At 38.7% G+C, this 27,433-nt stretch overlaps 2 protein-coding genes across 4 annotated transcripts in view; one reads left to right on the plus strand and one right to left on the minus strand.

Moving 5' to 3' along the window:
* The first annotated feature begins 1,048 nt into the window (after window positions 1-1,048).
* LOC146614794 (Krueppel-like factor 2) lies at window positions 1,049-3,804 on the plus strand. Its single transcript, XM_085375677.1, has 3 exons — window positions 1,049-1,438; window positions 1,634-2,627; window positions 2,717-3,804. Exons 1-3 carry the CDS (start codon window positions 1,367-1,369, stop codon window positions 2,890-2,892), a joined length of 1,242 nt encoding a protein of 413 aa, XP_085231803.1. The 5' UTR covers window positions 1,049-1,366; the 3' UTR covers window positions 2,893-3,804.
* A 5,466-nt stretch (window positions 3,805-9,270) lies between these two features.
* LOC146614795 (epidermal growth factor receptor substrate 15-like 1) overlaps window positions 9,271-27,433 on the minus strand; it is a 56,668-nt gene continuing 38,505 nt past the window's right edge. For 2 of the 3 annotated variants that reach the window (XM_085375852.1, XM_085375851.1), the window contains exons 24-25: window positions 24,338-24,546; window positions 9,271-14,480 (exon numbers count right to left, since the gene is read on the minus strand). In XM_085375852.1, coding sequence (XP_085231978.1) covers window positions 14,334-14,480; window positions 24,338-24,546 — 356 coding nt within the window. In that variant the 3' untranslated portion in view covers window positions 9,271-14,333. Of the gene's footprint in view, window positions 14,481-23,726; window positions 24,547-27,433 lie in introns of those variants that run through there. The other variant, XM_085375853.1, reaches the window with a different exon arrangement.

The following is a 27,433-nucleotide window of genomic DNA, read 5'->3' on the forward strand; positions in this document are numbered from 1 at the left end:
CCTGTAAGTGTTCAGTGAGTCAGATTAAAAACTATCTCTTAGAACATTTTTATATTGATTTCACCTCTGACAATGCCAGCACACAGCATCACCACTGAACACCCTGATTGTAGGTATCAAGAGTCCATGTTCTTCTGAAGAAATAGTCCTATGGTAGCTTTTATTTATGCTCAAAGAGATCCTTTAAAAAATAATTTAAAAGAGATCCTCTGACTCTCTGTAAAGCTTTTATAGTTAAATCTCAGTTCCTGTTTTGTTCTTTAAATCAAAGATTTATAGTTTTAGGAACTACTGAAATACTTTAAAAAAAAACTGTGTCATAGATGGATATATACAAATCAATTTTACTGTTTTTGTAAGAAAAATGTGTTTGTTTGGAAACTTGCACTGATCAGACTGTTGGTTGTTACAGAAAGTGTTGGTACATTCACTCAACTATATGTCACCAAAATGAAACAGAGGGGTAGGCTTAACCAGATGGACAACACGGCTAATATGTAACAACCTGAGAGATTTCATAGAAAGCATTTAAGAAATCCGCGATGGTGAAGGTGGCGCCTGGTGGCTGCAAACTGCTGCAGAAAACTGCGTGGCTGCATTCACTACAAGGGAGTGTGCGCTACTGGCTTGTCGTGTTCTAGCCTGACGCACGCACCTCTGTCCGCTTTCTCACTGAGATAGAAACCGACAGAGATATTTGACCTCTGTGTTGTCATATACTCAGAAACACAGGAGCAAAATAATCATGGATCAAGCTTTTCAGAACACAATAATTATCAGAAAGAACGAGACGTTTTCACTTTAAAATGGAGACCGTTCTGTGTCGCTTTCCAATATGTTGGGTTTTGTGTTTGTGTGATACTTTGTTTTTTTATGTTAACGTGTTAATATTTGTTACGCGTTATTTAAACTGTTAATTGTTCTGTCTTTGAGCGCCGATATGGGGGCGGTTGTTCTGCCAGCTGTTGGCCAAAGGGGCGGGTTCTTTCTCCGCGAGGGTTAAGTAGCTCCACGCAGCAGAGCAGAGAAAGCATTGGGCACTAGTCCGTCTCCGCTTCTCTGTCTGTGACTCGCGGGGAAAATTCACGCTTTTATACTGAGGCTAAATTTAGGGGCTGGTCGGTACACCGCGTCCCTATCCTGAACGCGCTTCCTTCCCCTAGCCACACACTGGTCCGGTTTATGTATGTAGTGATATTTATAAGAAAACCAGTTGTTCCAGGCGCAGAGCTGCATGTGAGCGAGGACCAGCTCACCGGACGGCAGAAGTTACGCGCTCGTAGCCTTATCTGGCAACTCAGCGGACTTTGGTGACTTGCCTTAAACAGAAGTTATTTTTATAATTCAGTGTTTTTTACTATTCATAATGGCCTCGAGTGGGACAATTTTACCATCCATCTCTACATTTTCCAACCAAAAAGAAAAATACTGGGAAGATGTAAGTTGGCCTTTTTATTTATTAACTGTTGCTTTCACCGAGCTTCATGCACTTGTCTTCCTGCTATCAGAAAGCATATTTCTATTAGTTGTTGTTTTATTTGTGTATATTATACATATGTGTGTATTGATCATCTGAACGGGTTGAAAGAAATGATGCATTCTGAAACAAACTGTGCTCCCATCCCTGAAGCAGAAGTGGAAAAGCGACGCGATCAGCAGGGCAGATATGAACAGCAGCTGCCAGGGCAGAAAAGACGAAGAGGACCTGGACAGGTTCTTGGATCTGGAGTTTATTCTCGCGAACACCGCCGATTCCAGCAGTGCGTCGGCCGCCGGGACGGTACCGGAGTCATACCGCCTTCAGGATTCCGGGGTGTCTGTTTATCAGCAACAGCAACAGCATCACATCGAAATGTCCCATCAAACAAGCGATTACACGTCTGTTCCAGACATGAACAGTCCTTCCCAATACAGCAGCCTGATGGCAGAGCTCCTTCGCTCCGACATGGATACCAGCTTCCTCCCTGCGAGCAGCTCCGGTATTCAGGGAAGATTCTTGGTCAGTTCCACGCCTTTCCAGACCACTCAGGGTGTATTCCTCGAGCACCCGAACATTAAAGCTGAGCCGGTCTCAGTGGACACATACGGACCTGTCATGGGTCTGGCGCCTCAGAGCTGCACTAAAATCAAGCACGAAGGGAACGTCTCATGCATGGTTTTTAACGAGCAGCCCCGGCTTGCAAGCTCCCCGCAGGGAGCGATGGGCAGCATGACCCCGCCGCTCAGCCCGGACGACCTGATGAACACCGAGAGCCAGCAGCGCCAGATTTGTACCTCCACCTCGCCGACGTTCCCGCAGACTTTCCACCTACACCACTGCAAGGCGCCCGCGAGATTTCCTCACCAGCACGGCGCGATGCACTTCTCCTTCACTGAGGCGCTCCACCAGCATAAACTCACCGGCGTTTTCGGAGAGGACGCAGCCATGGGCCTGCAGCAGGCAGCTGGCCAGCGGGTTTTACTCACTCCGCCCTCCTCCCCGCTGGATATTATGGACACCAAGCCAAAGAGGGGTCGCAGGTCCTGGCCGAGGAAGCGAACCGCGACACACACCTGTACTTTCACCGGCTGTGGAAAGACCTACACGAAGAGCTCTCACCTGAAGGCGCACCTCAGGACTCACACAGGTAAGATCTGCAGGCTGAGTGTGGCGGGCATGTTATTCAACTACGTCACGAACTATGCTGTCACTGATGGGTGTTCTTTGTGTTCTTAGGAGAGAAGCCATACCACTGCAGCTGGGAGGGTTGCGGCTGGAAGTTCGCTCGCTCTGACGAGCTCACACGTCACTTCCGAAAGCACACCGGGCACCGGCCATTCCAGTGTCACTTTTGTGAACGGGCATTCTCCCGGTCTGACCATCTCGCCCTCCACATGAAGAGGCACATGTGAGCAAATACCAGAAGGACAACAAACAGACAATGACTGATTTGCACAGCATCAGCCTGATTAAAGAATCCTACGATGGGCCACATGGATCCGACGACAATATATAGATGCAAGTTCCTATAGGAGTGTTAATTTTACTGGTACCATGAATGGATAATGGGACCACTGTTGACTACACTGTAATAGCTATATGTATTGTATAGGATTATTATGGTGACTTTTATGAAGGCTTATTAGGCATTAAGATGACGTGCCATCACACGAGACTATAAACATATTTTCTGGGAAAATATATATATTTTTATTGATATGTGTATGTACGTGCATGTGTATGTGAGTGTAAGAAATCACAAGAAAACCACAAACAGCAAACATATGAATTCTATTCTGAATTCTTGCAGATGTAGCTGGTACTACTTTTTTTGTTTATTTGCAAAGGTAACAGGGACGTTCCACTTAACATATCAGACACATGCCAATGAAGCAACTGGATGCAGATGATCCTTAAATGTGTGATATTTGAGTTTGTATTTTTTACAATAAGTGCCTTATACATCACTTTAGTACAGAACTAACAAGTGCCATAATCTCTACTGGCCAAAAGACAAAGTTTTATTAACTGTGTTTTGTAACAAGCAGATGAAACAATGTTTTAGGAAAATGTTTTCTTATGAAATCGTCTCGTTGAAGGTTTGAACTGAATGTCCTGTCTGTGAGTCTGTCTGCTGGTTAGTAGCATTTGAAGTCAGGGTTTTACAGTCTCACAGACGTGCGTCGTCTCGACTCCAATCGACTGACAAAGGACTAAACAGTCTTTGGCAAAAAGATTTGTTTGTGTCTTGAAGAAATGTACTGCCTTGTGAATTCAGTCATTTTATATACTGGAAAGTAGTTTATTTTAATGTACATATTAAACTAAATGGATAACATGATCTCTGACTCCAGAGTTTGATTTTCAAAGTTCACAGGTCTATAAAAGGGTTTTTATTCGACAAAAGTTCAAATACTCAAAGGTCACTGTAGTGAGTCAACATAGAAGGGTATATCAGAAGAAAAGCACCTGAGAAGACCAGCAATATCTTAGGGCATGTAGATACAAGTATGTGGACATTTAGTAATAGGTGAAGCATCCTGAGAAATTGGGTCAACCCACTCATATACTCATAAATATAAACATTACATTGGCATAATTACAAAGTATGTATGGACGCTACGTGGAACATAAGGGCAAATATGGAGTGGTGAAAAGAAAGTGTTTCAAATAAACTAAAAAAAAGGGATAAAGAAAAGCTCAAAAAAGAAAAAGTTGCCTGATGGAAGACTGTTTTCCGGCAGCTTGAAGCCGGGAGTTGGAGAGATATTTTGTTGTAATGCTACTTTTTGTAAGTCATGTTTTGTTTGCAAAAAATCCGTTTTGAGCCACCAACGCTAAATTTAATTTCAAAAGCAACCTTGTTAATAGCTAGTTGATATCTTTAAGTCGTGGGAATGTTTCAACCCCACAAAGATGTTTAGATCAAAAAGATTTAAATTCTGTGGTGTGAGCCTTTAATGCATTACATGTTAAATCAGTAATGGGAACAGTTGCCTCATAGACCATTAGAGCATGACAGAGATGATCGAATAGTAAGGGTGTGATCATCATTCTTACTTCACACACACTGGAAACAAGAATCTGGGTTAGATCCAATACTATCCAAACTACAAGAATAAAACTACCATCCAATATTCTTTAAACTGTAAATTTGACCATTGTCAAGTAACATGCATGCTTACCACATGTAGTGTTGGAAGCATATAGGTGATGGCTCTTAATGAAACTTCACTATCTCTCCATTTCCGCTAAAGCCGTGACAAGGCCTGTGTTTATTTTGGGTTGTGAAAGGTCACTTGTCTCAGTACCATCTCCGCAATTGCCCCGTGCCAACCCTCAGAAAAGAGGAACACTCCCCACCACTATGTTTAGTACATTCACTCAAGTGAAAAATCAAACATTTTCATTTCACTTTTTTCAGCTGGGTGCAGAAGGGTAACTGCCACTGTGGAGCATGGGAAGCTCTGGCGTGAGGGTGACCTGGTTTACATGCTGGTTTCTGCCTTTGTGAAAGCAGCAGAACAAGATAGATTCATTATCATAATATAGATTTGCCTTAAAGGAAGAGGGCAAGGTTCGCTGAGGTCGTGAGTGCGGTCTGATCCAACTTAGGTGGGAGGCCGAGGGCTTGCAAGCCCCATAGGCTGATTGGGCCTGCAGCATATGAGCAACACTGAGCTCAGTAGGCAACAAAAGGGACAAGAAGTGTATTTATGGGAAGAGGTTGCCATCTACTGGGATAGCAGCACTGCTGTGGACTGCAGGAAACTTCTGCTGGAATGTTTTCCCTGCAGTTTCCCAGATGGATCGTAAATTCCGCTGAGTGTGAGAGCGAGAAATCACAAGGAGCATAGTTAGAAGAGACACAAATCAAAAAAGGACGCTGTGTCTCCCAGTTGAACTAATTATTTTTTTATTTTTGCAGGTTGAGTATTTAATCAAAGTACGAAAAATGTATTTAAATATTTTAACCAATGTAACATTTTTTTGTTTGATAAATTATATGTTATACATGTGATGCCGTGTGGGGACAATGATGAAGAAAATTAAACAAAAAGTTATCCATCAAAATGCACCTAAAATGGAAAAAAAAAGTTTATGTTTACATCAGCAGGGGAAACCAAATGAAATGATAAGAAACAGGTACAAAAACCACCTGAACATTAGACTCTTAATGTTCTATTGTTTGTTTATTTTTAGTTTGTAAAAGGTTGAATTGTACATTAAATAAAACCTATCAAGTAAATTTGTGTTTAGTTGATTATTTCTTAGCATCTTTTCAATGCATTTCCTATTAAAACTATATAAAGACTATAAAGACTGCTCTTTCAGTCTTCATTTAGCTGCTGTCGACTGTCAGACTTTGTGTGGCTCAATAACCAAACAGGTTTATGTCAGTGTTCAAACTGAAAAACAGGCTTCCAGCAAGTTCTGGTTCTTCCAGATCATGTGCGTTGTAACACATGTAAAATACAATACACACACACATGCATAAACACAAAGAACTACAAGGGAACATACAAGAGATATGTCTGCCCAGCATACATACACTACACCCCGTGGTGTGTATTTTTGTAACAATTTTTAGGCCAGATTCGATTTTCACCAGTGGATAAAATGAGCTTGCAGCCAAAGCTAATCAAACACTGGCTGCATGCTTTTGCGGAAGGTAAGATTTACACTCCTACAAAAACACTGGGAGTCTGCTCAGTTCATTTTTGTCTAAAAAGATAAAATCATGTTAAATTTGCTTGTCAAATATCTCCGATAGCCCCATTATTTGGGCAGGTAATTTGTGTTATGAAAGCAAGATCAGCTTTTCAGCAACTATGAAATCAGAGAAGGTGTAGCTGTGCTAGCAGCCATATAAGGGTTGTTGTTGACCAAATGATGGCGTCAGCATTCTAATCTGCTTAAAATGAAACAGTCAACATGTGACGTCTCAGGTAAGCAGGAATAACGAGAGTACAAGCAAACTCCAGCCTCTTGATGTGAACCACAGCTACAGACTGTGTTTTCTTACTTTAAGAACTAAACATTTTGTGACAAACAGAATACACACGTGCAGTTAAAGTTAAGGTAGTTATCTAAACAATTGCCTGGACAAAGCATTCTGGATGTATTCTCCTGTCTCAGCCTCCTTGACGGGCTTTAACACAGGTATTAGTCTTGTGATGTGATGTCACAGTAGTTTACTGTAATCCTGTATAACTAATGATTAACTTTTATCTTCATAAAAATAACATGTTCTTCAAATATCTACATTTTGCTTAAGTGATTTAGTGCTGAGTTCCTTAGATAAACAATTTTACACACATTAAGATTGGGAGTCAAAATTCATTGTTACCAGTTAACAGACTGGTGTGTGTACAGTGCTCATCCACTCTGAAGACTCAAAGTATTTTTTAAGAAGAAGTCACATTAACACAGTGCTTTTTATTGTATACCTTTAAGTGCTTTCTAATTACTGCACAACAACACTCCAGTGGATGCATCAGGAGCAATTTTGGTTCAGTTTACTGTCTTATGGCTCTTGAACTGGACATCAGACTGTCAACCTTACAATTACTCAACAATCTGCTCTCCCTGCTGAGCCACAGCCCCTAAAACACAGTGAGGCTCCCGTTTCCTTTCAGCTTGAGACTGTCAGTTTGTTTCCAGGATGGCATCATGCCATGGCAGATTATGGTCAAGATGTTAGTACCTCAATCGAGATATAATTTCAAAACGTGTGCGCGGCTCCATTTGACATAAAAGTCAAGTTCATATATACACTATATGGAAGAAAGTACCAGGCTACCGACACATTACATCAACAGGAGCCACTCGGTCATCGAAAGCCATGTCATGAAGCTCAAGGTCCACGGTTATGTGTTGATGTTAATGCCAGAGGAGGTTTAGTCAGCAGAGCTTTGCCAGCTTTTACCGTAGCCTCAGCATTCAGCAACTCTGCGCTGTAACTTCACGAGGTACACTTGCTGTGGTTCCTTAACACTTTCACTTTGCAATAAACAGTACATTGCACAATAACTGAAACCAGCCCCCTGAATGAACACTATCTGTAAAGATGTTCCTGCATGAAAATCCCAACCATGCCACATTCTCAGTCACTTAACTCATCATTCTGAGCCATTGTGATGCTTGGTGAACTTAAGTGGGTTGTCTTGATTATGTCTGCCTGAATATATTGAATTTCTGTCATGTTGATCACATAAGTGCACCAACAAGCAGTTGAATAGATGTACAGGGACTAGTGAGTGCTCATGGTCAATTCCTCCAATACAAAGGGCTTCTTTTATCTCCAGGTTGTTAGGTTTTTAGTATCAAAAATGTTAACAGCACTCCAACATTACCCACAAATATTCTCTGGCTCACAGGTTTTTAATTTCCCTCCTCTTCATTATCGTAGAGTAAACACAATAGTGTGAAGAATTTCCTCTTATTCCTCAGTGAGACAGTTAGCACTTGCCAACATAGAGGATTTGCTTGGTTTACAGCTAATATGTCCAGAATTGCACAGCATTCATTTCACACTTGACAGGTGTGCCCTTGAAATGAGTGTAATTCACCTCACACTGTGACTGTCTGGGAGGGGAGGAGCATCTGTAAAGTATTTACTTTTGTTACAGCCTCATTCCAAAAAGGATTCATTTCTCACCTCAAAATTTAACGCAAAAATAATCCATGAATAAAAAGTCCGCTTGAAATTCATCCATATGGATAAAAACTAAAAAACAAAAGCATACCGTGAACAAGTATTACAGTTAAGTACTGACATCCTTTGCCATGACATTCAAAACAACGAGTTTAGCTGAAATGGAGAATTGTAAACTTTCATCACGGTTGCTATGGTGATTGTGTGTAGACTTTTCAGGTGAAAAATGACTCAATTTTTGAATCAGGCTGACAAAATGTGGAAGAAGTGAAGCACTGTGAATACAGCTACAGATGTCTGGTTTGGAAAAGATTGTTTGGGATAAAAAAAATTACTTTGAAAATGCTGAAGGATGGATTTTAAGTTCTAATAGCTTCTAAAATGATTAAAATCACTTTATTTCTTAATGGAATTGCGATTTAGGGATTTAATAAATTACATTTGGCACTTTTTCCCTAAATATGTAATTAAGAATTTAAGATTTCTAAACGTGTAATATTATATTAAGCTTTACAAATAGTCATACAAAACTGTTGACAAGTCAAACATGCATTCATTAATGGAAATGTTTATTCTAGTAAACAGTACAGACCATATAGAGACCATAGAGATCCTCACTTTTCTAGGTAAACCTCTGTTCTCTACCCGTTGTTCCAAATGTTTTCCTCTATAATTCACTGGTTCGTTTGTTTATGCTGTTAGGACACATATACCAGACATGATACTACAGAGACCGTACACGCACTGTATGCATTTTTATAAAAACAGCGCTGAATAATTTGTCGATAGCAGAGAGAGCAACAACAACAAGAGTTAGAAAAGAAATCAAAGAAATGACGAATGACACAATGAATTCATTTTGCCTGCTTAATATTAAGCATCAGCATTCCAGCAAAGACAGAATTCAGTGGTTTCACACTACAAGAAAACATGAACCATTCTGATAAAATGAACATTAAAACAAAGAAACTGTTAAGCTGTAATTTTGACACTTATCATCAATCATAAGCTGATATTTCTTAACTGCTAACACTGTTGATATTTTAATAACATTTAGTAATTAACATTGTGTTTACTTGTTTTTCCTCAAAATAAAAAAAAGGATTTGCAATAAAAGGCTTTTGATGCTTGGAAGAAAATCAGGTCAGAAGAGTGGCTGGCTGTGGATACATAAATAATTATATTAAAAACATACACAACATATAAAAAATTAGACTTCTTTCAGACTATACATAAAACAACAATAAAAGAAACATATCTATTGCACAATGGAGGTATCTAATGACAAATACAGTATGAACAATGGTACCAGTCTGTTAACAGCAGTACACAGCAGACGGGGTGATTGCAGACACATATCATAGGCGGTCTTTTACAGAAGGACCGAGTATTGAGTGCTGCTAGTTCTTGGTGCTAATGATAATATGCATGTTGTTCCATCTCACCACATACTCTAATTTCAATTGTTTTCAGCACTGGTGCAGAACGTCAGAATCAAACCCATAGAACTGCTGTCCAACCCTACTTCTCAAGGAGTGCGTTGGCATAATCACAGGTCCCTCTGTTTCCTACATGCTGCTAGTTATACTGTGTGAAAATATCACATCCTAGCTTGTTGAAGTATATACACCGCCACAGAATGTCAGATGTGCTATAAAGATAACGCACCTCTCTGCCCTATAATATACAGAACGAGTCCACGTTTTGCTTTCAAAATTCAGCTGAGCCATCCACATACACACTCAGTCAAAGGACACTCTCTTTAGTTCTGGGAAAAATAAACTTCTATAGCACTTAAGCCAGTGTGGGTTCCACATAGTTACAAGAAGAATAGCAAAAGCTTCAGTCCTCTAGCTGTATCTATACAGACTTCTTTCAGGCTCAGTACCACATGCAAATCTCCCACATTGTGACCTCAGTGGTATCACAGCCTATGTAGAAGTCAAACCAACCATGTCTTTGAACTGTGGCAGGAAGCCGAAAAGTCAAACTCCACCTGTGAGGGGCCAGCTCGAAGGAGACTTGAAACATGAACATTCTTGCTATGATATCACCTTAACGAAGCAGTTAGACTATTATGTCACAATCAGCAGTGACAAGTTTAGAGATGCCCCAAGCAAGAAGCTTAGATCACATTGCTTCTCAAGCTAGTATAGATGAGTTGTTAGGTGACTGCTATTGGAATACATGTTTGATCTGATGTCAATGTGCTGTAAGAATGAAAGAAATCTGGTTAACAAACAAAAGTAACACCACTAGCCACTGTGAAAAACAGGGGCAAACAATTCTGCAGTAAGGTATTGAACATACTGCACCTTTTAGATAATACACATAGCTTTTTATTCAACTTCTAGTATACCACACTATAAGCTTTTTACTCGATAGCAATTAAGTTAACTGTAACGTTTTATAATGCAGTGAGAACAAGTGTGTAGCTGACGACCTGCTGGCGCGTAGAAGCTCATGAACAGTTTTATTTAAACTGAGAAAACGGACGGACACGAGGGGGCTTCTGTTCATGGCAGAGACTTAAAAGCCAACGTGTGTTTTATGACTGAGAAGTAGATGAAAGCAGGTTTATCACATACTAAGGACACCGCTCAGTAACAGCTATAGTAAAAGAAACACTCTTGATGTGTGAACATAACAAAGAAAAGCTGAGAGAGGCAGTTTACACTTCTTACTCGCAGAATCAGGGGTGCATTATCAACCTTAACTTCACTTTTCACTCCTATTTTGGTGAATTCACATTACAAGGATTTATATAATGCTGACCCTCTGGAAAGCAGTTTCAATATGTCTGACATCTGGGAAGAAAAAGACAAACAAATATGCAATGTTGCATCATGAAAGTAACCACATTAGTACCAGCATTTTCTTTTTCAACGTGATGAGTGGAAAAGCAAGTGTAACACTTATTGGAGGTCATTCTGTCATATCACTCAGTTCAGAGCCTTTACACGCCTCCAGCTCGTATTTGGGACCATCCCATCACAGTTTTGGACTGAAATCTGACGCAACCTGAACATTTCAGTACATTTTTTTTATGTATTAAACTTCAAGTTAAGCAGAATGTACGCCAGTGTTTTCTGTTATTAGAAGGAGTTTATATTTTCATTAAATTGCAACAAATCTGAAGTGATTTCAGAATGACTGAAACATTTTTAGGTTCCATCAGATTGCATCCAGTGCAATGTTACAGTATAAAGATCACATCAGTAAGCTTTGCTTTGCACTAACAGCTCAGAAGTTAAGTTCAATGAAATCTGCTTTTATGGGACAGCAAAAGAACAAAATCCAAATAAAAAACAAAACAAAACTCTAGAAACAACGTATTTCTGTCTCCCTTAAGCATTGGTTCATAGTTCAAGTAAAGAGACAACTCCTAAAATAAACAAAGTGAGTTGTTATGGAGCATCAAACTATGTCACATAAGAATTAGCACTCTTCAACATCCAGTTTCCTGCCAGTCAGAAATCTATCTGCAACTTGTGTTTGCTGTTCTGTAGTCACCAACTAAAAACAGTGCTAAAACCATCAGTTTCTACAAAAGAATCAATAAAAAACAGACTAGTTGAAATATGAAAAATGAATTCCCTCATCTTTTATTTCATTTGCTGGATGTGGTATGATATCACATCATTGTGATCAGAGTACAGTTGTCAAGAAGAGGCATAGGCTCTGTCTATATACACCGCAGAGACGGCAAGAAAGCTCTACAGGTCAGTGCAGAGGACTCTACACGATGACCTCACTCATGATAACGGAAAACATATTTTTACAGTACGTTACTCTCACTCCAAAGAATATGTCGATATCCTGACATAGTTATTTTCATTCATTAGGTAGTTATCACATTAGAGGAAACCAATGTAATGCACGCTGCTTCCCTCAGCTTCTGTTACTTTTATGTCTTCATTTTTTAAAACTGAAATGATGAGCCAGAGGAAGGGAGCGTCTGTGATGGGTGGCAAACGTAATACTGAAAAAGAGAAACATATAAGCTACAGACTCAAGGCAGAAGAGTACCAAAGAAAAACAACCCTACTCTGAGTCTCTTCACCCCGCTCTGTATTATTTATTTCTTCATGATAAATAAGCACAACACAAAGTAAAGTGGGTTTTCACATTATGTCACATTTAAACTGGGGACTGAAAGACAAATTCACAAGAGAAGCCATTTAAACTCAGGGACTACAGCACACACCTGAAAAGATAATATTGTCTGTGGTTCCTTGAGGCCTTTTGAATTTCAGTAGTACACAGAAGGAATATTTCATGACAATTTTAACATTACTGTTAAAATTGTTATACAGTGGAACCATTGGATAATAAGGCTCTTGGTATCCCAGATTGCCTGAATCTTTATCTGGTTAAAGTGTTTAATCTCTAAATCCTGATATTTGGAGATATAAGCTCACCTGGAGTCATGAGAAAAAAATGAAGCACTGACTTTAGTCTAGCTTGAAACAAAGTAGTTAAATACAGTTTAAAAATACTGTTAATATCGATCTTTTCACTTCTTATCTCAGTCTTTGTTAGTGTAAGTGTCTGGCCTTAAAAGAATATTTAATGAGTATTAGGGCTGGTTATTGTCACTCATTTCTATAATTGATTGACTCAGAAGGTCCAGATTCGATCCCCGATTCAATTCGATTCAGTTTCGACTCAGACAGTCAGAAATATTATAGTTCTGATCATTCATTAATACATGTCCACATTTGTATATCTGTGTATAAAAAGCTGACACTTCATCAAAGGTGTGAGCATCACAGCAGATGCCTTTGTGTCAAAGTAACTGAGGATAAAACACAGAAAAGCATGAAGGAGATTTTCCTGGTCTGGCTTTTTAAAGCAGACAACCGCCTTAAAAATATTCTGCAGTTGAACAAAAACGGAAGAAAACCATGAATCTGCATATAAACATTACCTGACGCTGCTGAAGTGAAGCAGAGCAAAGTTACAGAGAAAAAAAACCAGCGCTGTACATAAAACTGTACATAATGCAGAAAACAGATTTCAGATTGGAAACTGTTCTTGAAATAGAGTGAGAGAGAGAGCCGTGCAGGAAGTGTGATTTTTATCGCAGTGGAAGCAAAACTGTAAAGTAAGAGGGAATTCACGACGATGTGTTTCACACGTGAAGCTTAGTTTTGATCTTTTTTTTTGCTGCCTATCAGTGAATTTTGGTCGGAAAGTGGCAAAACCTGCGACTTCAGAATCTGTTTGCTTTCAGCAGCTGACGGCGTGTCTGTGCGCAGATCTTTGTGTTTACGTCTTTTCGCGGAATCCGTTCAACTGCTCTCATTTGCTGTTTTGTGGTCGTTGAAGTCATTTTGTGAGCTTTAAGCTGAGATTTTGTTGTTTCTGACAAAATACTTAAAAATAATTAAAAATCGAATCAGGATTTAATGACTCAATATCGCTTTATTCAAACAAAAATCGATTTGAATCGGGGAAATCGATTTTTTAAACCCTCCCCTAATGACTATTACTGAATGAATCCAGTCCTTTCTATAAGCCTCTCTATACCAAATGGGAATTTAAACCTCATTCTATGCATTAGCACTGAATATTAACTGACATACTTACTACATCATGTAATTCTATTAACTAAATGATACAACCAATTTACAAGTCCCTTCTGAGAAGTACAGGGGCAATTTCTTTGCTGCTGATTGTTACAACAAAAGAAAAGGTCATCTGCTCTTCTATTAATGACAGCAAGGTTTGTTTCCATATGGAGAGTGTAGCTTAAAAAACAAAACAAAGAAACATGAAGTGATACAAACTGTCGTGCAGCGATTAGCTAGTCTCCCTAATCGGTAAAACAACATTACCGTGTAGCTACTATGGGGCCTGTACACTCTTTCTACCAAGCAGCTTTCTTTCCACGTCTTTATATTTCAGTTCCCCTTTTCTTCATGTCAGCACCCGTTTTTCAATGATGTTTTGCAACCCACGATTCTGTTTTATTGTTTTTTTCTGTTTGCAGGGCCATCATCCAAACTCGTCTGAAAGTTTCTTGTTCTCTTCCAATCCAATAAAGTCACTGAGTGTGGAGTTCTGTGTGAGTGTGTGCAGTAATTAGTTCAGTGATGTGTTTCATGTCTTAATATTTCAGTCAGTCACCTTTGTCTGCAGGTTAGCCTCACTATGGCTATACAAGTATTCACATGTAGTGGGACCTCCAGGTCATGCATTGGACATCTCTGCTTTACTGAGGGCAATGGCCAGTTCCAGGTCCTCCTGTTCCTGCTGTCTGAGTCTCTTCAGCCGCTCACGTTCTGCACGCTCGCTTTCACGTTTAGCCCATTCTAACTGCTGAGCCTCGTTTCCAAACTGCAAAGAGAAAGATAGAGAGAGTGCGAGAGAGAGCGTTGAGATTTGCAGTATTGTGCAAAAGTCCTGTGCAGTCTTTCATTTCTTTATATTCTGCAAACAAAATGGAAAACAGATGAAGAGATTTATTGAAATGTGGAAACTTACTACAGTATATAAGTCAAAAACAGTTTGTGCAGTTCTAACCAGCTTGAAAGTTAATATTTGGTATGAACACCTTTATTCTTCGATACAGTCTGAACTCTCTTAGGCACCTTTCTTGTCATTTCTTCAAGTAGTCTTAAAGAATAGTTCTTAAAGCTTTCAAAGCTCTCAAAGCTCTGAAATGTGGATGCCAAACTGCTCCAGACTCTGGGGAGGCCAATAAGTGGCTGACAGCATTGATTGTTTTGTGTGTGGGACAGTGTGTGTGTTAATTGTCATGGCGAAAAAAAACTAGCTGTCGCCAATCAGTTGCTTTCCAGATGGCATTTCATTGTGGATCAAAATCTGGTGGTTTTGCAGATAGCTGTAGAAGCTCACAGCGCCTTCTCCCATACTGGCAACCACTTGACTAAAAATTTCAGATCTAGATTAATCAGTCCATCACACACCGTTGCCACTGATTTTCAGTCCATTTCTTGTGCAATTTATCATACATCATGCTTTTATCCCTGTTCTCCTCAAGGGCTCCTAGACAGGCCCCCTTCACTGAGAAGATTTTTGATGAGGCTTCAGTGAATGGATGAACTGAAGAGCCAGATGTAGCCATCGGGTCCTGTGTTTTTTTCCAATTTTTTAAGGACTTGATTTTCAGATACTATTCATCTGCCGTAGACAGTGTATAGGCCTGCCACTTCTTATATAGTTGTCTGTTTGTCTAGTCTCCTCAAATTCTCTGTGCACAATGTGAAGATATGCCAAATTTTCCACTAATAGCATTTTGTTGGTGTCAAAAAGATAATTTATTTCTGTCAAACTGTGTTGTCTGATAGGCTGCTAGTAAAAATTGGAAATGAGTAAAAAAGCAGCAAATGTCCAAAGAAAAACTTTGAAAGACATTCAAGAGGGGCTGAGTAACCCAATAACTTGCTCAAGACCACTTTAAAAAGTGTTGGTCCTTGAAAGCAAAAGATATAGAAATGAGGCACGGCTCAAGACTTTTGCACAATAAGTCCTTGTTTTTGAAACAATTCCTTTTCCACATAACAAGATCAGAGAAGACGTAAGCTGTGGCCAAAAGAACACAGATTTGTCCATCCACATACTTAGACATGTGTCCAGTGTTTAAGTTTGAAGAGTTTCCAACTTGAACAGTAACAAAGTCAATTATCAAACATATCAAAAATTAGAGGTAATTTAGAACCACTGTCAGATTGAAAACAGGATACTGATGGATACTGATTGGATATTGCACATTCGGTTGGTTTAGTACAGGGGTCAGCAACCTTTCACACCCAAAGAGCCATTTGGAGCCGGTTTCCACGCAAACGAAAACACTGGGAGCCGCAAATACTTTTTGACATCTAAAATGAAGATAACACTGTATATATTGTTTTTTACCTTTATGCTTTGTGTGAACAACTAAGGTGTGTTGCTTATGAAATCCTTGAAGTGCTAATGAGAAAATTACATTTTATTTATGTAATTAACACATTTTGAACTCTTAAAGAAATATAACAAAAGGAAAGACGCCCAGCTGAACTAAAATAATCCAGCAAACAAAAACTGCTTTGAGCCGCCACCCTCATATCGCCTTTGGGCTTTTGGAGCCTTGACCTGACTTTTAAAAAGTAATTGGAAAAAAAGCACTATGCTGCTAAAAGATGAAAAATAGATATTTGCAAAATTCTGCCTAAATACGTATTTTACCTGGTTAATGTGTGTGGCGGGGCGTGGTCTGCAGCGCCGCTGCAGGGGAGGCGGACGCACCTGAGCGGCACCCGCAATCACGCCTCGCCGCCTTAACGTCTGTGCTATCTATGCTGTTGTGTTGGTGTGTGTCGGGCTGTGAACTGAAAAGCTACAGCCGGCTGTATGCGTACAGCAACCGTGTGTGAAAAGTGGTCAATAAAGAGATGCTGAAAAGCGTGTTCATGGAAACAGCGTCGGGTCTGCCGTGATATGTTTACAATGGGACTTCTGCTCCTGAACCTCTGCGCACAGCGTCTGCAAATCAGGGCTGTACGAAGTCACTTTCATCTTTACGCAGGACTGTAAGCTGTCATCTGTGAGGCGTCAGCGGTGTTTGTCTTTAACATTGTTCACAGTGGAGAACAGCTGTTGACATAATGTGGATCCGAAGATCCATAATTGGTCTACCTGGGGTTGAAAGTCTCGATAAATGCACGGCGTTTCGGCGGGTACACCGGCTTCCGCGAGTGTGACGCTTATTTTGAGTGATGAAAAAATAATAGAATATAATTGTATTTTTATATTTCAAAATCACAATAATCTTCCAATTTAGAACTACAAGTTAAAAAAGAACTAACATAAATAAATTACACTTCAGCTAAATACTTCTAATTTATTTTCCCAAACCACACGGAGTCGCACTATAAGGACTAAAGAGCCGCATGCGGCTCCGGAGCCGCAGGTTGCCGACCCCTGGTTTAGTAGAACTGACATGTATTAGCACTTGGATGCAGAACGATGCAAACATTTGGATGGAGGAACATCTGAACCACTCCAACCACTTAAGATTAAAACCATTTTCTGCTGAGGAGAAGCTTCTCAGTTACCATTTTCACAAACTAAGATTTTACAGAGGTACATCTTAACATCAAGTATTGAAAGCAAAATGTGCAAATTTGGTCTTTCTGGTTAAACTACAGTAAAGAAACAATAGTGAAATAAATCAAGAAGGAGAAGAAGAAATAAGTGGAACTTTAGAGGAGTAAAAATCTCAACTTTGATTTGATGATTCCAGATGAGAGAATTTTCATTGTAGTCTTGTCTAGTCAAAATAAAGTTGATTAGCCTTGAATGTTTGACCATCAGATGATCTGATATCAAGAATAAACCCAGTTGAGATGGTGTAAAACATTTTGACATGCAGATTGAAGAAAATGCATATGTGAGAAGTTTCAGGCGAGTGTGTAAATAGGTGACAAAGGAATACAAACTAGCATATGTGTCCAAACCTTTACCTAGTGATACCATTTTAAAAATCTGCTTGCAGGGTCTACAATAACCTTTAAAAGTAGCGACTCTCTGCCCTTTGTTATATGTATACAGCACTTTTCATATAATAAATTAAAAACAGTTTCTGTATTTTAGTTTAGCAACTAAAGCTCTTGCTATTACTGTACATCTGAAATCCTTGTCTTACTCTTCAACAAATATTCAACAACATTTTCAATAACACTTCCCAAATGATCATTTTATGTGAATGTAATAGTGCTTCTTACCTTGACTTTGTCAGGTCCTGTTAGAGAGTTGGATTATAGAACAGAGAAGTTAATAACCAAAAACACTAAGCTGGTTACACCACACAACAGCAAACAGACAATGTAAATGGATACTGGCCAAGTTTCTGTGCAATCCATTTTGAAAAACTATTTTTAGCGATTTGTTAGTAATTTATTTTTAGATCAAGTGATTCTACTAGCATTCGAATACTAGACAGTTTATAAAAAAATCATATAAAATCAGTAATTCTTAAACTGATAAAAGGTATTGAAGCTAAAGTAAAAAACTAAGACAGATGGACTGTGAAGAAACAGAATGCCAGTGAATCCCTTCAAGCAGGAATGTGTAACACAAAGATCTAAGCAAAGCTTAACAAGACCTCTACAAGAAAAGATGTGACATGCAGAGAGTGAGAGAAAGTAGATGACAAATCTGTATCTGAGTATTTTAAACACCATGTAAATGATGAGTTTTGGCAGATGTAACAGTCATCTACTAAAAGCAAAGTGTGCTATGCCTTTAGTAGATGACTTTTTAAAAAACTATTTTTAATTTAAGAAGGAAGTACAGGTCCTTGTGTTGGTGCTGCAGTTGCCTGATTTTGGAAAAGTGGAAATAAATGTTGTAAATCAAGTAGAACAGTCTAAAGCTAACATACCTTCATGTAAAGGTCCCCTTACCAGAGGGCTGGAATAAAAGTGTTGTCTGTAGTAGATTTAGTATAGTAGTTATACCAATATTAGATCCAAGAACCATTCAAATTTATAATGGTACATCATGGTTCAAATAATGTCTGGATGGCCAAACACCAAATACTTTACAAATTTTATATGAACTGTGATGTTTTTCAGGAGACATATGTCTTAAGTAAAGCGAAGTATTAATCTACAATTTAACGAGTAAAGCTGTGAATGTAGGTTAGGTTGCATTGACAGATCATGAGACACTGTTCTTAGCTGCAGTGTCAGGTTGAAGATAGACATGGAAGTAGATGCATGAGAATAATGAGAAAACCTAAAACAGTAACGGAAGACAAAGACATGCATTACAAGAATAAGCAGTTAATATAAAACACTTATCAAAGTAGTTTAACAAAGGTGGTAACATAGCAGCAAACATCAAGAGTGTGCAGGGCAGACAGACTCAAGAGCTGATAGTTGAGTAGTGATACTGTGGTGTCTCGTGTTCAATAGATAATTCCAACAGAAAATTTGAACTGAGTTGTCAACCAATCTGACAGAAAAGTTATTCCAGGCTTAAAATAGAATAAAAGGTGTTAGGTTATCTGGGGATTTAAAAATGGATCCAAGCATGTGAACGTTTGTCTCATTCCTCGCCATGGATTGGTAACCCGTTCCAAGATCACAACAGGTTTGTGTTTGTTGTTCTAGTCTCAGTGACTCAATTAATTCAGAGTAACACTCGTGATAAAAACAGATCTACCACAACTGATATAACCCATTTGCCTCTGTGAAGGTCTTGGTAAACCCTGAAAACACCTATGATATTCTTCCTGCCAAAACAAAAAACCACACAAAGTGCTGACACCCTTTCCTGCACAACATGAAATTTAGACTCTCTGCAGTGCAGTTCTGCAAGCCTTACAGTGTCAATACCAAACTGTAATTTCTAAAGCCAGTTTATATAGTGCCATGGCAGAGGGTGGGGTAAATTTAAAGGCTTTGATTATTTGGTACAGTTAAAGTGGGCTTTTGAGATACTTAGATACAGACATAAATAGCTGTTCTGTAATTACACTTTAGTTCTTTTAATTAGAATTTAGATCTTTTCCAACAAAAATGAGGGCTATTAAGGATTCCTTTGATGGCTTCCAACAGTGGCAAACAAAGGTTTATAAGGAAAAACTCAGTTTTGAAAAACCGCAAATATTTTGGGATTTAGCAAGTCTTGTGTCTAGACTCTTCTGGACTCAGACCACAATAAGCCTGGCTTTACAAGATACAATTAACAGAAGAAGTATAACATCAATGTAAAACTAGAAAGTGCATTTTCTGAAGAAACTGCAGTGTGAATGCTTGAATCTGAATGTATGCACTGAAATGAATTAATTGCTGAATTTTGAGTTAAAAATTTTGAATGAGATAAAAAAAAAAATCCGAATTTAACCTGAAAACAAAAGTGCTGAACTGCTAAAAGCTGAAGGTTACACAGAAGAAGTTGGAAAAAAGCTGAAAATGTTTTAATTGTAAATTAGAAAACCCTAAGAAATGAGAAAAGAACATTTAGAGTCAGAAAACATCTGAATGAATATTAAAAGTTCATATTCTCTGAATCACTGAATGACTAAAATGTGATCCCTCCGCTTGGATCCACACAGTTTAAAAAGTTTAAAAGTCTGAGCTTTGAAAGACACGGTGTTGGAAAGAGAACAACGATGGCGACGTTTTGAGGGTAAAATGATGGCTGTAGAGCAAACACTGTGGACACAGCAGCAGTTGAAAGAGAAGTGTTTAAGATGAATCTTGGCAGAGTGAGAGAGAGCTCGTTAAGCAGGCAGGTGTGAGCCTGGTTGCTATAGTGACTGCACCCAATGGCTCCATACACACGACACAGACATGCGCCTCACTTTTGCTGCTTAAAATGAACAGAAAAGTCAGGCCGAAACAAATTCTTCCCAAATGAAAAGTACATGTCGTATTGACAAAATTCTTTCACCGTGAGCGACAGCCATGTCTAGTCTACCAAATTCTCAGTTTTCATGCCTGTGGAGTTTATTATATGGACGTGGTGACAGTGGAAAGACACCATGCTCTTCTGATTTTCAAACGAACCTTCTGAGCCATTTTAACATTAGAGTCTATGGAAGAGTTGGAGGGAGGAGGCTGTGCATTGGTGACATTTATGAAAGAACCATAACACCTAGTACAATAGTAAACACATTGGATGAAAGAGGACAGCGATGGCTACGTTTTGAGGGTAAAATCATACCTGTAGAGCAAATGCTGTGGACACAGCAGCAGTTTTAAAAAAGATTTTAAGATAAATTTTTTTGCTCCTCTCACTCTAGCAGTTGAGCTGCCTCACTCTAGCCCCAACATTCCGTCCCATACACACCCATTATAAACTCTGAAACGGGTGAAAAAACATCATGAAACTTAAACTGGAACTGAAGAAAAAGTATAATAGATATTGAAAAGATAAATACAAGTTGAATGGTTGAATGTCTTGTCTTCGTTTTAAAGTTTGAATGGTGGCTCTATGTCAATGTATGTGGAAGTAGATACAGTTTAAAGAGGAGGAAGTTGAATGAGAATTTGAAGGGTCTCCCCATTGAAATACATGGGAAATTTTTGTTGAAAAAAGTTGAATAAAATTAAAAATATAAATGTTAAAAATGAGAAAAATAGAAGCAGTCATGTCCAAAAGAATAGGAATCTAACGGTGTTTGAATGGTTTTTCTAAGTTGAACGGTTTTGAAGGAGATAGAGTACAAAAAACGTCCGGAATAGATAAAATAGAATAAAGATTAGAAGAACAATACTGTGAATGCTTTTCAAGCATTCACACTAACAAGGGTATTCTCAAGCTGACGTCACTGTTTTTCTTATACTTGACATGCGATTTGGTGAGGTTAAAGTGGAGTTGGTTTCTATAATCCTCTAGTTTTCTTGATTCCCTTGCATACTCCCACACCAATGGGAGGTTGCTGAAGAGGAGAACTTCAGCAACCACTTGCGGCAGAATTTCCGGATTCCAGAGAAGCTGGGGACATTGAGTCCAAATGGACAATGTTTTGCACCTCCATGGTGGTGAAAGGAGCCATCAAGCTGAAGGAGGAGTCCTATTGGGCTTGGATAGCATGTGGAACTCCGGTGACAGCTGCAACCCGGGCAGGAAAAACTTTGGTATGGGACAAGTTCAGTTGACCTGATGACACGCCTCTACAACACTGCTTGGTGATCCGAGGCAGTAACTCTGGATTAGCAGACTGGGGTGGTGGTTCCAATTTTTCAGAAGGGTAAGCGCAGGGTGTGTTCCAACTACAAAGGGATCACAATGCTCAACCTTCCAGGTAAGGTCTATGGCGGAGTAGTGGAAGGGAAAGTTCATTCGTTAGTCTCTTTATCATCTCAGGGATATTTGCGTTTGTGAGTCTGGCCCAAGTCTGCATGTGTTTTGTGAACCGGGGTTAAGGTCAGCTCTTCGTGGTGAAGAGAGAGCTGATGAAAGTGAAACTCTCAATTTAGCTCTCTATGTCCCTTTTCTAACCTGTGGTCATAAGTGATGATACATGCGGCAGAAATAATCTTTTCCGAAAGGTTGTTGGCCTCTCCCTTAGAGAGAGAGGGTAAGAAGTTCAGTCATTCCAGTGGAGCTCAGAATTCAGTGTGCTCACAATGAATAAGTTACCCTAACTTAGCTTTCTTAAAGGTTAAGAAGTGCTCACCCACCCCTACCCATGTTAACTACATTCTACAGTAGTACCATAGAAAGCATTTTGACTAGCTGCATCTCTGTGTGGTGTAGAGGCTGGAGAACTGCGAGTGGAGTGGTGAGGAAAGTGGAGAAAATCATCACAGCTGTCAGCCCTATTTGATCACTGTTCGAATACATATTATGGCAAGAACCATTCAGCTAAGTAAAAAGAAACAAGAGTCCATAATTACTTCAAGAACTGAAGGTCAGTCAGTCGGGAAAATTGGTAAATTGCTGGTGACACTCTTGGGGGTTATTCAAAACTGAAGCCACATTGAACCAGCATGGCTACCACAGCATCCTGCAGCAACATGCCATCCCAACCAGTTTGCGTTTAGTTGGACCGTCATTTATTTTTCAACAGGACAATGACCCAAAACACACCTCCAGGCTGTCTTAGGTCTATTTGACCAAGAAGGAGCATGATGGAGTGCTGCACCAGATAGCCTGGCCTCCACAGTGTGCTTGATACAACACATCTCATTCACACATACATTCATACAAAGACGTTTGTCTGAGACTTGCTTTCTAGCATTTATACTCCGATGAACGCATCAGGAGCAACTTGGGATGCAATATCTTTCCCAAGGACACTCTGGGGTGTGGACTGGACCACCACCAACCTTCTGATTAGCAAATGACCTGCTGAGCCACACAACCAAATCAAAATGTAATGCTACCACCAGTCTGATTGTCAGAATACAATAAATTCTAACGGGCTGCCCAAAGAGCAATCAGACGAACTGGCTTCTGAAGGTTGCAAGAAATATCGGGCGCATTGTGAAATATATAAGATGGGTATCCATCCATCCATCCATCCATCCATCTATAGTATATATATTAATAGTTTAATCATTCCATTGTTTAATTTAAAAACATGACTTTTTACCCTCTTATTCTAGTGTACCTCCCTTTAAGTACTTGTAAGTAAATATTATTAAATTCTATTTAATTACAGGGAAACTTCACCATTAGTCACAGTTCATATTATATAGTGTTATCACAGCTTTAACTTTCAGCAGCAAGAACACTTCTTTTATTATCTGTTGGTACAACTATTAATTACAATATTCGGGAAAAAATTTTTCACCATGAGTGGCAGCAATTTATATGTGTGCATACTGTACTATATGAATGTGGTAACAGTGTAAAGACAGCATGCTCTTAAGATTTTCAGCCACAATTTGGGAGCTGTGAGGTGGTTAAAGAGTCTGTGCATTTATGAGAGAACTGTAATTCCTGTCATACGAAGAATAACAATGGATGACAGAGGACAATGCTAAGGTCATTTTGATGCTTACATTAAGCCTGTAAGGCATATAGATATAACTTTTATGGAGGTATAACTTGTGGATGTTTTTTTAAAGCTGTGAGATGTAAGTAACTATAGTAATATAGTTAATAATAGATCTGACGAATAATAATAAGAGTGCCAGATGAAAGAGGATAATGCTGGCTTTGTTTATTTATGTATTTGCTTTAGATGTATATGTTATACATATAGAGAGAAGATTTCTGCATGAAAGAGAAATTCATTTCTTTATTTCATTTTGAATGTCCATAGTGTCAACATCATTTACAGCTCCTGATAAGCAGCTCTAAATTTTGTTACCAGCTTTTTTTGTACACCTAACACACTGTCAGTCATCAAAGCTATAAAGTCCATCCATATGAAGAATGAAACATGGGGTGAAAGGCTATGTGGGTGTTGTTCATATGGTGAACGAACAACAGCTGTGCTGAATTGCTTTAAAGCTGCTGTTTAAATGGTCCTGAGAAACATACGACACAGTGACAACCATACACACCCAAAGGATGACGGGTTTTTGTCTCATTGGGATTCTAAATTACTGTACACTCTGCTAAGTCTTGTGCTTCAACAGCACTTTTGGCACTCATCAGTCTTCATCAGGATCCTTCCATTGCAGTAAAATGAAACCTTGTAATTGTGGTAGTGTGGCTCTTTGCACTGAGCTGTGACACCTGTTGTGCACACTGACAGTTAAACAGTATCACTCATCTCAACTTACAGAATTGAAGTCTGTAAAACCCAAAGTAGAGCCTTTAGTGGGTTTACTTGATGCTGAGGATGAGACAAAAGGGTCTTTGCCGCTGAATGGGTCTCCCAGGCCCTTTTTACTCTGAAAAGGGTCAATGACCTCGCCACTGAACGGTTTGAAAGGATCACAGGGTTTGGAAGAGTCAGATGAACCAGTCATGTTCACTGGTGTGGTCTTACCTGAAGACATAAAAGAATAAAGGAGGTAAATATCATAAAGAGAAGAGTTTTCCTTTCCAGGTTATTTCACCATCAACATCAAGTTTTAGTTTTGATTTTAAACCACAACAAAAGCTTGCTGACGAAAAACTGATACAAGCAACAGGATCATAGCACTGATATAACTTTGTCATGCGATAAAAATTTGAAGAACTACAAGAAAGTATCATTTAGACAAGCATTTACCTAAGGACTATTAAAAAGATGTCAAAGTGAAAGATAAATTAACTAGGTATACAGGTTGAGTGAAACCTGAGAGATGTCATGACTCATAAAAATGGCCAAGGTCAGATCACAAACAACTATGCTGACAACAAAAGATCTGATTTTGTGTGCTTTTCATAAAACCATGCATATTCAGAATCAGAATCAGAATACTTTATTGATCCCTGGGGGAAATTATTTTTTGTTACAGTGCTCCATTTTAAACCAACATTAAGACAAGACAGACAATACGCTAACTAAGAATAGTACAATATATACATATATATACATACATACATAAGTCACTCATAAATAAATAGTTGGAAAAGAAACATGTGTGTATTAAGAGCTGGTTCACATAGTTCTTCTCATGACCTGCTTAACCTCCAGTGTCACCTCAAAGTTACCTGCCAGCTTTGAAAGCCACACAAGTTTCACATCCACACACAGCACACTATACAATTCAAATCAGGTCCCAGTGCAAACCGTTAACAGTACTACATTCTCAAGAGAACGGAAACACATGATAACAGCTGTCATAGGAAAAAACACAAGCAAAGGACCACACCCAGTAGACAAAAACCAAAAGTAGTGACCTATAACCCACAAAACGATTTTCAACGGTTTCCTAGTAAATCACTTGGTTTGCTTTCTACCCACGTTACCCAATGCTGGTTCCCCAATTTACCACCTAGATGAACAGACCAGTGCCCATGTTCAGAGAGTATGCATAATCAAAGCTGTTAAACTATACATTTAAGACTAGGGATGATTAGTTTCTTGTTAACTTAGCTCTGTAAAACATCATAATAATGACGCCGGGAGAGTAATTAAAAACATTCTCACACAGATTTTTACTTGAAAACAGAAAGCAATTCTTTTTATTGAAATTATTCCATATTTAATTATGTTAACTTACTAGTTGTTTCACTTCTACAGAAATCATTCAGACTAAATATATCTGTTTTCTTAACTTTAAATTCGTTGCATACTAGGATCCTTGCACTGACTATTCAGTATAACTTTTGACTTCCAGAATAAAAAATGCACTGTTGTCCACGAGGACTAAACTATCCAACACTTAACACGATCTTCATTTAAAATGGCAGTTAATCAGTCTCAATAACGCAGTAATGCTAAACCACATGAGCAACCACAAAAACAAACAAAAATGCTAGTAGCAGCAAGGAGTGGAACTTGGGGTGGACAGGGGATCCTGGGAACATTAAGACTTTGTTAACTTGCTGTGGAGGTGCTAAACCACATGCATCACACAACACACACATATACCTTTAGTCCCATTACCCAGATAACCCCTGAGCAGTTATCTGGGTAATGGTGAGTTCATTTCACACTAAACACTGAGCAAAAGTGCACGCCTGGCGATCAGTTATTCCTCTTTCGATAAACTGCATACATGGACGCACACGCACACACACACTTGAGAAACCACAATTATGAGCTCCACCCTGTTTTAAAATATTTTGCTACACTTTTCACATCTAATTTCAATGTTTACCAGAAGATTGTACATGCAACATGCAGCATTTAATGAACCAAAAACAATACAGTAAAAGACAAAGTGACGTAAACACGTGTATTTCGTATTTCACACAAATCTGCCCTCGGTTATATAGTTTACACTTCATTAAGCAATGAAAATAACAGAGAATAAACAGGTGTGAAGACGGGTTAGGTTTAGGATAAGGTAGAAAACGTAAAGACCATTAATTAAATATTTAAAGATATTGTTTAAGAAGTTCATAATATTAATTAATATTGTTAACTTATTAAATTGCAAAAGAGTTTTGATGCTTTGCCACTGCACACAGCTTGCAGTCTAAAGAATGCCCTTCTCTGAACAACTCACCCACACATAAATACTCGCGTACAAACACATCAAGGAAAGAGAGAGGAAGTATGTCAGGGTGTGTCTGCAAACAACAGGCCAACCAAACCACACATCATGTCTCTTACCACATCACCTTCACATGTTCATGCACACAAACAACACAGCATTTGTAAGCAAGGATGAAATCTACACAAAAACCCAAGACAGTAGATTAAGGTGTCAAAGATAAGAAATGAATCAATAAATGCATTTTTTTCATGAATACTGGAGGTTGTTTTTTTTTTTTTAAATCTTTTTAGCTTCATGTATTGTTTATTTACTATCTGCCATTCCTTATAATAAATAGCCCTAACTGATGTTTCTGTATTAAACTGTGTTACCATTTCATATTATATAAACACAATTCATTAGATTTCATTTTATTTTTAATAGTTTAAGCTACTCTTTCTAAATGGCTTTATCAGTGTCACTGCCTGATCCATATTGGAAACTGAATTTCTTGTGTCTCTCATTTGAAAGCGATATTTTTCTTTAAATTTTCCTCTCAAAAGCAATGTTATATGGAACCGTAGGCTAAATTGTACTTGTTTTTTGTAAAGACGTCATCTTTGATTTTAAGGAGGATTGTTTTTATTCCAGGTAATTTCTTCACTGTCTTTTTATGTGTGAAAGAAAGCACGATTTGAAATCATGCCTGATGTTGATAACTAGACAAACGGATGGATAAAATGTGTTTAGTGTGGCTTTAAAAATACAATGCTTGTAAAGTTATGGAGAGCTGTAATTACGGGC

Source organism: Diplotaxodon limnothrissa, linkage group LG17 (assembly GCF_057381915.1).
Source record: "Diplotaxodon limnothrissa isolate DT_005_m linkage group LG17, D_limnothrissa_male_GT1.1, whole genome shotgun sequence".
Lineage (NCBI taxonomy): Eukaryota > Metazoa > Chordata > Actinopteri > Cichliformes > Cichlidae > Diplotaxodon > Diplotaxodon limnothrissa.

Excerpts from the sequence above, each read along its gene's own strand:
- LOC146614794 (XM_085375677.1), top strand. The coding sequence starts at position 1,367 with ATGGCCTCGAGTGGGACAATTTTACCATCCATCTCTACATTTTCCAAC. Across the intron at positions 1,439-1,633 it reads AAGAAAAATACTGGGAAGAT|AAGTGGAAAAGCGACGCGAT; the intron begins GTAAGTTGGCCT and ends TCCCTGAAGCAG. Across the intron at positions 2,628-2,716 it reads GCACCTCAGGACTCACACAG|GAGAGAAGCCATACCACTGC; the intron begins GTAAGATCTGCA and ends TTGTGTTCTTAG.